Below are 11,698 nucleotides of genomic sequence, written 5' to 3'. Positions count from 1 at the left end.
TTTTCCTCATTAGCTATGCAAATTAAGTCCCAATAAGCATAATTTGCACTTCGTTGTGTATATCTCTATCTAAGCTACCTGCATACTAAATATCATGGAAATCCGTTGTTCCCTTGCTCAGTTATTCTCCTTAGAAGATTTTCACAAAAACGCCCCTGCAGTTCCAGAGGAAGCTGCTAGGGGGCCCAAACCTACACCACTTCTTTATTACATCACAAGATATGTGCCCCCCAAAAATCAAGACCACAGCATGTCTAGGTCAAAAGATACAAAACTTGAAGTTCTGCTGCAGGACCAAGGTCACATACCAGGGGGCCCAAAATCGACCTTGAATTTCGGCTTAACAACACCTGCGCACATACCAAATATCATCGTTATCCATCAAGAGGCTCTTGAGTTATGCTGACTGGAGTGGTGCGGAAACACAAACAGACAAACAAACAGACACACCCAAAACTATATCTCCATTTTTCGTGGAGATAACTAGTAAGTAAAAAAGAGATTATATAACATGTTGATTATCAGCAGGTGCTTGGGCATTTCAACTGGTACGTCTAACTACCTGTGACAGATAAGTGCATAGAATAAAGCTTGTAGCATCATTACATACAAGACAAAACTTAAACTTGATAGTAAGTAAAGATGATATTGTATCACTTGTAGCAGCCTTATAAATGATAAGAATAAGTAGCATCGTATCTTTTATAATGTGCATCCTGAACATGGCTATGCTGAATGAATGTAATAAAGTTATTCCCGCCATTTACCGTCTATGGAATTATATTATTTTCTCGTTGATTATGAACATTCAGTCCTCATTTCCATAATCTATATATGTCAATCTTCCTCTGTCCTATCATGGAAAGCATTGGGTTTATAAAGTTTCATCATCAATTATGCAAATTAGATATTGATAGATATTAGATATTGCATAATTTTCGTTTAACTGTGTCAATCATCATTAAATCTATCCACTTACCAAAAAATCACGACGATCCGTCAATCCCTTCTTGAGTTATCCCCTTTATGACATGACAAAAACGCACCTGTAGTTCTAGAACAAGCTGCTAGGGGGCTCAAACCTATGTAACTTCTTCCCGTGCACACAAACTATCTGCTACTTCAGTTTGGTGCCAGTACCACCTTCAAAGCAGAAGATACAGCTACAGTACATTGAGGCACTAGTACCTGTTGTTGGATCATGTCAGGAGTAATACACCTACAAACACATCACACTCAGTCACTAGCAACCTACACCACTCAGGTTGTGACGTAGTCATTACGACGCCTGGCGTTACAATTCATTATAAAACGAAGTGACGACATAAGATGTGTGTTTGTGTAAAGACATGTTCTAGAACGGTTGGCAAGCAACTCCACAGTAGACACGATCGTCGGCATCATACAACACAGCCACCATGACGGGTAGATGTCAGTTCACTAGTTTAAACTGGGAACCGAAGGTCCAGCCCCATCCGATGGCGACGGGGCCCATATCACTAACGCCCCGCCCAGAGAAACCCGTCGACTCGGTCCGAGGGAAAATGGGCAGCTTGTATCAGAAAGCCAAGTCTCTCTTCACCACGACCAACCTGGACCCGGCCATTCTCGAGTGCCGCCAACATGGCTATATTTTGTTAGGAAAGAACTTGGGCGCAGGGTCTTACGCCAAGGTGATACTAGCTGAGGTGACGGCAGGAGTTCTCATGAACAACAAGGCTGTAGAGACAGACTTACACCGGGAGGGTCATAACAAGGTAAGAACGGAGTAATGTTTGACCAGGCACTGCCGAGTATCTAATATACATATGGCCTCCGTCGTCCAGTATTGACCATGGTAAAATCCTAATTCACAACAGCCCTACAGCATCGACTATGGCTAAACAGCCCTATACGAGAATGACAGTCTCTGCCACAAAAATCACATCTGATCGCAGCTCAGGAAAGAACAGCAAATAGTCATCCCATCAAGTATCAGAGTTAGCAAACCCGCATGAGGTGCTCCGTTTCCCTAGAACTATGGTAGACTGGAATTTGTTACCATCGAATACTGTAGAAGCACCCTCACTAGAATTAAACAGAGTATACAGTTAGACGTGCAAATGTTAGGTATGACAAGTCGTTCAGTGTAATATAACATAAAGAATTAGATTATTCACGAAAGTATCCGAAATCTCTAAAAGCTTTTCTAGATTAAGAAATACACAGAAACTCATATTCCTTTTGAAATCTTCCAACCCAGTCATCATTGAAAGGTGGGACTTTTTATTTCCCACTGCTTTCAAAGAAGAAATCAAACCCCGCATTAGAACCATTAGTTACATATAGAAACTTATTGTAGACTAGCAATATAGTATGATCTTGTATCACATGTATGCTTTATGTTTTTTACTTAACATTTGTACTTCGACATTGTTGTCAACATGCAATTAGCCTACGGGCATGAATTTGCAATAAACATATTCTTATAAGCAGCTGCTTCACGCTGCGTGCCTTCGAAGCTGGTATGTTATGCCAAAGGGAGTTTATTTCCACTATATTGACACGAAGCAGATAGAGAAGAGAAAATTAGTAGAACGACTGCTTTGTGAAATTTGCCAAGCAAAACCTCTTCAAGATTTTCAAGTTTTATACACAAAAACAACCTTTAAAGACAAAATAACCCTCAGCATAACGTGTTTGCATACTTAATTTCTTTTGTTTTTCAGGTTGCAATCAAGATTATATTGAAGGCCAAGGGGGACGTGAAGGAAGAAGAGTATTTAAGAAAGTTTGTGCCTCGTGAAATCACTGCCATGAGGAAGCTGTCAGCTCATGACAACGTGGTAGGTTGTATGTATAAACATGTTCCATTGGTGTACCTATCCCTTGTGCTGAACGTCCTTCCCTTACCCTAATAGACACGCACCTGTCCTTGGTACTGAACACATCTCACTCTCACACAAACGTGTGTGTCCTTGGTACTGAACACTTCTCCGACTCTCACACAAACGTTTGTGTCCTTGGTACTGAACACATCTCACTCTCACACAAACGTGTGTGTCCTTGGTACTAAACACTTCTCCGACTCTCACACGAACGTTTGCGTCCTTGGTACTGAACACTCCTCCAACTCTCACACAGGCGTGCGTGCCATTGATACAGAACATAACCGATTTCACACAAACGTGCACGTCCTTGGTACTGAATACCTTTCCCACTCTCACAAAAACGTGTCTGTCCGTGGTACTGAACACTCCTCCCACTCTTACACAAACATGCACGTCCTTGGTACGGAACTCTCCGCCCAATCGCACACAAACGTATGTGTGCTTGGTACTGAACACTCCGCCCACTTTTACACAAACATTGCGTATCCGTGGTACTGAACACTCATCCCACTCTCACACAAACGTGCACGTCCTTGGTACTGAACACACCTCCCACTCTCACACAAACGTGTGTGTCCTCGGTACTGAACACTCCTCCCACTCTCCCACAAACGTGTGTGTCCTTGGTACGGAACTCCCGCCCAATCGCACACAAACGTGGACGTCCTTGGTACTGAACACACCTCCCATTCTCACACAAACGTGGACGTCCTTGGTACTGAACACTCCGCCCAATCGCACACAAACGTGTGTATCCAATTAGAACATTTGTTTATCTTACTTTCATCTCTGTGTGTGTTCTTACATTCCAAGACTGTGATAACGAACTTTTTGAATTACTAGTATTACGGATTACTAGTATTACGATGACAACCCAACTTGCATAAATGATAATCTCCTTGTCACTAATCTATACTTTCTGTTGGTACAGATTCGCCTTTATGATGAGTTCGACACCAGTGACCGGATGTATCTAGTCATGCAGTACGCATCTAATGGAGACATGCTGGGCTTCATCAACAAGTGGCGGGCGGGGTGTCTGCTGGGGTTGCCCGAGTCTATAGTCCGCTGGTTCCTCGGTCAGATCCTGTGTGGTTTAAACTACTGCCACGAGCAACGCATTGTCCACAGGTGTGGCGAACGTAATTAACTTAAAGACACCCAGAGCATTTTATGAGGCTTGAAAACTGGAAATATTCTAGTTGCTGTAATCTTTATGAAATTGACGTTAATGCCACTGTTTACCACATTTGCGTGCAGATTTCTTATCAAAAGTGCTCAAAAGCGGCACAAAAAAGCATCTTTTAGTTTCACGCGCCTAGTGTAAATAGACCGATACCATAGCCCCACCCACCTCCGTCAAAATGTAGGAATGCAAAATTAAAACATAAGAGTGCAAATATTTGACGGACATGCAGTCACTTTCTCATTGGTTGAACCGCTAATTGTGATGGACAGTCAGGATCTGTCTATTAGGGCTTAGGTTTTCTATCAGTTGTCACCAGTACCACACAACGACATCGTACCTATCATAGTATGCTCCTTTAATGTCGATATGTAATGGTAAAGTGTTATTGAAACTTACTATGTGTAGGAATGACTAGAAGTTGGAGCTGGAGCTTTTTTATTCATCCTTTTATTCAAATATCAAGCCGCATAAAATGCTCTGGATGCCTCCAAATGGGTATCTCACAGGACTGCGCCAAATTACGCTAGAGAATTGCGCCAGCTCTGTGCGAATTTGTGCCAATTTTTCCCTTGCAGTCATACTGACGTGCGACGCATTTGTGCATAAAGCCAAAATGAGCCAAACAAAACACAACATGGGCCAAACAAAATGGCCTCGCCCGGAAAGCTTTATTTCTATACAAAATGACTTTATTGCAAATCGCAGTGTTGTGACCGATTCAAAAACCAATGTGCAATGAGTCATAATCTCATCAAAAAAGATTCGCAGTGATATTTTGTGCCACAACATCTGCCTTTTGCGACAATTGCTAATTTGTTTTAGATTTTGCAATTTCAGGCGACAAATTGCGACAAATTCTGCCACTTTAAGCCCCCCTCTCACTGAACCCGCGGCACGCTGGCGCATAGCGGCGTCGCTGCGGCCGATCGAATTTCATCGACAAAAAACTAATCTTTTTAAGCTTTGTGTGTTTTGTTGTCTTTTTGGTCATACTTGTACGTTTTGAATGATATCCCCATTATGAAGTCAAGGGGAACACAAATCTAGTTTAGCGTGCCGCAGCTAGGTCCAGTGAGCGGGGGCTTTACACAATTTTGTGCAGTCCAGTCTGATACCCGCTTTCAAAATAGTAGAGACCAAACATTCCACAGATCTCCCAGCGTTCGCTGAACTTAGACTGATTCTGAAGAGGAAAAAGTCTCCGGAATGCTTCTACAGAAACAATTTGGGGTGTGGGGTGACCACCGAGAAATCTGGCCAATGGTTGGTCGCTCCCGGTCTCCGTCCTACATGGGTCCCCGTGACGTCATGCTCGGGGGGAGGGGGGTTGGCAGCACAAACTGTAATCTCCCAGTCCGAGAAAGCAGGCTGATCTTCCATCTTAAAACTTTCAAAGTGGGAAAATCTAGTTATTGAATTGCACAGCAAAGAAACTGCCCCAAGGCAGATACATGTTACATTAGTGCTTACCTGGTACACTCTCATTCTAGCCTTAAGAGAAGAAAATGTAACAAAATTTATACAGCATTCATGTACTTAAAGCTATGACTATTTTAGGGATCTGAAATGTGAGAACATCTTACTGGATGGACAGTACATCGTCAAGATCACAGGTAAATCATTTCTTTTTTTAAATTTTCTATCAACTGGGACAGAAGTCAGCTAAGTACTAGTTCCACACAAGCAACACATCTGCATAGTGGTACCAATTCTAAGATACTAGAAGCGTCCGAGCGGGTGCCTTTGGTGAATTACACAAGATGTATTTTTTTAAACAATATGATACTCATTAAACCCGTGCAGACCCTACCCATGTAGTTCCTATACGTATACACACTTCAGTCATCGTGAACATTTTTGGCATAAATGAGGGGTGATAAACCCAAAAAGAAGGCCAGTTGTTGATAAGATATAAAAGAACACATAACAAGACAAGTTTTTTCTTATCGCCCCGGAAATTTTTGTGTACCCTAACTTTTACCAGGCCTTGTCAGACACATTGTATTTAGCCATAGGCTGAGCTTGTTTAATTCAATTAATCAGACAATAGAGGGTCACTTGGGGAATTTAGTAGAATACTGAATGCTTTTGATGCGTACTTAATCGTATACTGTAAAATGTATTCATTTTTACTTCCTCAAATTATCATCTATTGGAAAATAACTCCCCCCCCCCTGGGGTTTAGGACTCCTTTAAAAGCAACCAAAGCAATATTAGGGCCAAAAATGGAAATAAAAAAGATGCTGAAATCGTTTTGCTAGTGACATTTACTAACATTGTTAAGCATATTTCCGTAATAACTTCATACTTTGAGCATTTTAAAACCGCACAAAAACGTACCGTACGATGATCCCCTTAGTTTCACAAGCCTACAAAAACCCCGGCGACGATTTTCAGTGAGTTCTCTTTTTTGCATGATGGACGTCGCTATACATTGTGATAGTGATGTTTTAACTTATCATGAGAAATGACAAAATAGATTGACTTTCAAAATTCGATTTTCGGGCCCTGATTTTGCTTGGATTTCCTTTAAGTGGTATATAGCATATAAAGTTCTGCTCCCCCACAGACTTTGGGTTTGCAACAACCCTTGAAAGGACGGACTACTACTTTGATGATTCTGTGGAGTACCTGTACTTGTCGACCTTCTGTGGGTCTTATGCGTACGCTGCCCCTGAAATCATCCGGGGACAAAAGTACCAAGGCGAGCCAGCGGACATTTGGAGCGTGTGAGTTAGCATCAGATTATTATCTCCATGAAAAAATGGAGATATTGTTTTGGCGTGTCTGTGTGTCTGTGTGTTTGTTTGTGTTTCCGGATTATTGTAGTCAGCAAAACTCAAAAACCTCTTGATGGATTAAGATGATATTTGGTATGAATGTATGTGTTGGAGAGACAAAGCTTAAGGTCGATTTTGGACCCCCTGGTATGTGAGCTTGGTACTGCAGCAGAACTTCCGTTTTTGTATCTTTTGACCTGGAGGTGCTACGGTCTTGATATTTTGGTGGCAGATAGCTTGTGATGTAAGGAAGCAGTAGTGAAGGGCTCCCTAGCAGCTTGTTCTAACTCATTTCTCTGATGTTTGGTTCAATGGGGTTCCATCTGTTTACCCAGTAAAAGGCCTGATGCGTGTAAACCTGTCAGTTAGTGGTAAAATGCTGTCTGATGTTGTCATAGCGAGTTGATTTTTGATATGGAGGCGTTTGTTTCAGAATATGTCCCTGATGTGTCTTAGTGTCTGTTCTCCGAATATGAATACGAACGTCATACATTAAAGTTACAAATATTGAAAAGTGATGCATTCCATGCTCAAAACCTGGGATTTGGGCGTCTAACGCTCTTTTCAAGCCATGTTAATGTTGTACACTTCACACCAAAGTATTTAACAATGTAGGATCTAGTTGATTGTTCATATGGAATGGTATTTAAGTCTTTGAGTACGTCCCTTGCGTTTCTGGCGACACCTCAGTGGCGAGCCAAATGGTATAGTATTGTGTGCAGTTTGCAAATATTCTAGGAATTGCACAGAACTGTGTCCACAGGAATTTAAGACCATAACTCAAGAATGCCCGGATGGATTGTCTTCATATTTGGTAGGTGGGTAGGTCTTTGTGAGACCTCGAAATGATTAGATTTTGGGCCCCTAGCAATTGTATGGTACTGCAGGGGAACTTTCGCTTTTGAAATCGTGTGAAGATGCTATGGTCATGATTTTTTAGTGGTAGATAGATCGTAGGAAGGAAAATATGTCATGTAGATTTGGACCCCCTAGCGGTCTTTTTAAAACTACAGGAGCTGATTTTGTCTCAAACTTTGAAAGAGAATTACTGAAGAAAGAGCTAACGGATCGTCATAATTTTTGGTATGTAGATATCTAAAGCGAATGTCATATAAATGTAGTTCATCATGTCAGACCCCGCCAAATTGTGCATAAAGTATAATTATCATTTAAATACACAAAGATTAGCATCAATTAACAATGACTAGAATTCATTGAAAAGATATTCGCAGTGATTGCACTACTTTGTGTTATTTTGCGCCTTTTTGCACCATTATGCGATTTTTTTTCTAAATTAAAAAAAACAACCTCGCAGTTTCAGGTGAAAAAATTGGCGCCGATTTGCGCCACCTTGCGATCCAGTGAGGTACTCGATTAACGAGTGTTATATATCTACTGTTTCAGTGGCGTGATATATTACGCCATGCTGTGTGGAGAACACCCCTACAAGGACAGCTACAGTGGCAAGTCCCACGGGTCTGCCTTGCTGAAACAAATGGAGAAGCCAATCAAGTTCAGTCCCTACACCACAGCTGGTAAGGCCACACCAATTTATTTTCTTAGTTAACGGAATAAAAAGAAATGTAAAAAAAATGCTAGATTGGAAAAACAACATGAAAACAGAATCTCAGAGGAAAGGTTTTACTTTGGTGCACACAGTATTAGGGAGTGAACAGGGTCAGGTGCAAGTTTTCACCCCAGCCTTCTGTTTTCATGTTTTTTTGGTGCTAAAATAAAGAATAAAAAGAAATTAAAGTGGTGTGGCCTAAGTACAGTGTGACATACCTGTTTTGCGAGTATGTGATGAAAAGCACAGAAGAGACCACATGTCAACGGTTGGACACGTTGGACCGAAACTGAACTGATGATCTGCGAGTTTTCACTTCATATGGATGTTTCCATACCCTTCATACCTTCATAGCTCAACTTCAGACTCTGTTGTTCCAATGTTGTGGCGTGAAATGGCCGGGGGGGGGGGGGGCAAGCTAGTGGACACGAAACCGAGATATCTGAATCCTGGCGTTCCTGGCAAGACGGTGTGTCCTTGGGAAAGGCACTTCACACGACCCAGGGGTAAAAATGGGTACCAGATTATGTACCACAATGTAGACCTGGTAGGCTTTAGAGTGAATGTGATGTTGTTTCTATTTCAGATGCCATGGACGTAGCTTACAGCATCTTGGTACAAGACTGGACCAAACGCCCGAGTGCAGCACACATTCTTCAACACCCCTGGCTCCAGGGACATGACCAGAAGGAGAAGGATATCACTTCGACACTTCAAAATCATAAAACGGTTGGGAACGTGTCTTAAAATACTGTGATAAAACAAGTTCTTTCCTTTCTTTTTTCCTGCGTTGTGGCGGGATGAATTCTTTCCTCCTTGTAGTGATGTTGTCATCTGATTGGTTCTTTCCTCCCATGTTATGATTGGATTAGTTGTTCCCTCCCTATTGACCATGTCCAATGATTTCCCCATGTTGTGATTGGATTAGTTCTTCCCTCCCTATAGAACATGTCCATGGCGTGGTCAAATGAGTTTCTTCCTCCATGTAGAAAATGATGATGTTGCGACGGAATCATCAGACGCAGCAGACTTTGCTGGACGAGGCAGGCGAGCAAGAACGTTGGGCGGCGCGGACTGGTCCTCCCCGCCGGCCGCACACCAAGCAGAACAGGCGTCCCGGCAGGACACGCCGTCCTCCAGGTGAGATAAAAACTGTTACGTTACGGGTTTGTCTGCAGGTACACACACTTGGTGATACAGGTGGATTTGTCTACAGCTGCACACACTTGGTGACACAAGCGGGTGTGTCTACAGGTGCACGCACCAGGTGGGTTTGTACACAGGTGTACACACTTGGTGATGCAGGTGGTTCATATAAAAGGTGGGTTTGTGAATAAGTGCACATTCCAGGTTACACAGGTGGGTTTGTGTACAGGTGCACACACCAGGTGACACAGGTGGGTTTATGTATGGGTGCACACACCAGATGCCACAGGTGGATTTGTACACAGGTCCACACACCAAGTGACACAGGTGGGTTTTTTACACAGGTGCACACTCCATGTGACACAGGTGGGTTTTTTTACACAGGTGCACACTCCATGTGACACAGGTGAGTTTCTTTTACACAGGTGCACACTCCATGTGACACAGGTGGGTTTTTTTACACAGGTGCACACTCCATGTGACACAGGTGTTCTTTTTTTACACGGGTGCACACTCCAGGTGACACAGTTTGTTTTTTTACACAGGTGCAGTTTTTTTACGTCCTTCTATTTTGCCAGGTTTTCATTTTTGCCGGCAAGCCAAAAAGAAAAACCTCACAAATAGAAAGCCCAATGAAAATGCCTAAAGACGCCAAAGACAAGCCGAAGCCAAACATCTGTTCGGAGAGTATCAAAAACCAAAATCATCACCAATGACTAACTCACACTATGACCAATCTTGTCATGTCTTACAAATGAGTCACTTCAATGTCTTATCAGGGCAGACAGAACTGCAGAGGAAGGAGACACCGAAGCCTCTCCCATCCCCCAGCTGCCCTCAGCCAGATGATCCTCACTCACTGGGGGACAGGAAAACAGCATCACCCTACAGAGCAGGCCGTTCTACACCGGGCAGCTGTGGCCATCAGAGGGCTCTCAGGGTCAAGGTCAAGCGGCCATCCTCCCAGCCCACAGGAGACCGGGGAGATCAGACTGGTTCTCCCACCAGGCGGCAGGCGGTTACCGTGTCGTACACAAAGTCAGGCACGAGAGGAGTCACAGTTTCTTCTTATCCGAACGACAAAGGAACTGCCCAACCGTCAAAATCTGGCAACAGCATATCATTACGTGGCCAGCGTAGGACTCCAAATGGTCAAGTTCAGGTCCGTGCAGCCGTCAAGCGACAGAACAAGGTCAAAGACGAACAGAAAGGGCCTGCGAAGATTAGACTTGGTTTTACCCCCCACTGGACACCGATTGTGGCCAGTACTACAGGAAGTAGCAGGCTTGGTGCAGTCAGGGTACCTCCTAGCAGAGATCCTGGTCTGGAACCCATAGTGTTGTACGCCAAACAGGCACAGTATCTCGGGGGAAGGCTACTACCACCTCTGAACACTAAAGGAAAGCTGTGAACTGAACATCATTTTACAACCGGCCAAGGAAAAGAAATGTTGTGTTTCCGCTAGCTTTAAATCTTGAATACTTAAGGTGGGGAGGTAAGGATTCTCTTTTTTCCTTTAAAAAAAATTCGTCACCCAACAAATACATTTTTGTAATGTAAAACTAAAACGAATCGTGCACTGCTATTTTTGACGTATTGTAATCACATACACATTGTACAAGAAAATACGTATATCAATAACTAAACGAAGAAATACAATGTTGACTACACATTCTTACATTAATTGTGCGATATCGAAAATCTGTTTTGAATTTCATCCCTCGGGTGCCATATTGAAAAATTTATATCGGTCGGTTAACCGGAAACACAACATTTCTTTCCTAAGGCCTTAGAATATGTTGTCTATTGCAGAAAGTCCCCACCAATATACACTCACATATTATTTCATAGTAATACTCTTGTTGTTTTCAATGCAATCTTGCCACTATTACTACATGTACTAGTATTTCATCTTGCAAACTCAAATTTTAATATCAAGCTACAACTTCAATCCTTATAGAAAATTTTCTCCTCTCAAGGTTTCATTTTAACACAACGCAACATTGCAAAGTCGGCTCTAAGACTGGACAACATATTCACTGTAACAAGTAAGAGCAATGTGTTATGACAACAGTGCGACGAAGATTTGGAAAGTGCATAAAGAATTCAAAGCAGACTGACTTGTTCTTGATATGTACATAATTGT

The 11,698-nt window shown here is 42.5% G+C and overlaps 1 protein-coding gene across 1 annotated transcript; it reads left to right on the top strand.

Annotated features, from left to right (window-relative positions):
- The first annotated feature begins 1,349 nt into the window (after window positions 1–1,349).
- Window positions 1,350–11,009, top strand: LOC136428126 (testis-specific serine/threonine-protein kinase 1-like). Its single transcript, XM_066417430.1, has 9 exons — window positions 1,350–1,757; window positions 2,709–2,825; window positions 3,802–4,001; window positions 5,617–5,672; window positions 6,629–6,788; window positions 8,244–8,374; window positions 8,993–9,135; window positions 9,396–9,546; window positions 10,332–11,009. The coding sequence occupies exons 1-9, from the start codon at window positions 1,419–1,421 to the stop codon at window positions 10,961–10,963; spliced, it is 1,929 nt and encodes a 642-aa protein (XP_066273527.1). The 5' UTR covers window positions 1,350–1,418; the 3' UTR covers window positions 10,964–11,009.
- The last annotated feature ends 689 nt before the right edge of the window (window positions 11,010–11,698 follow it).

This window comes from Branchiostoma lanceolatum, chromosome 1 (genome assembly GCF_035083965.1).
Source record: "Branchiostoma lanceolatum isolate klBraLanc5 chromosome 1, klBraLanc5.hap2, whole genome shotgun sequence".
Taxonomy (NCBI): Eukaryota; Metazoa; Chordata; class Leptocardii; order Amphioxiformes; family Branchiostomatidae; genus Branchiostoma; species Branchiostoma lanceolatum.
The sequence above is the reverse complement of the archived record's forward strand: the minus strand, read 5'-3'. Positions and strand labels throughout refer to the sequence as shown.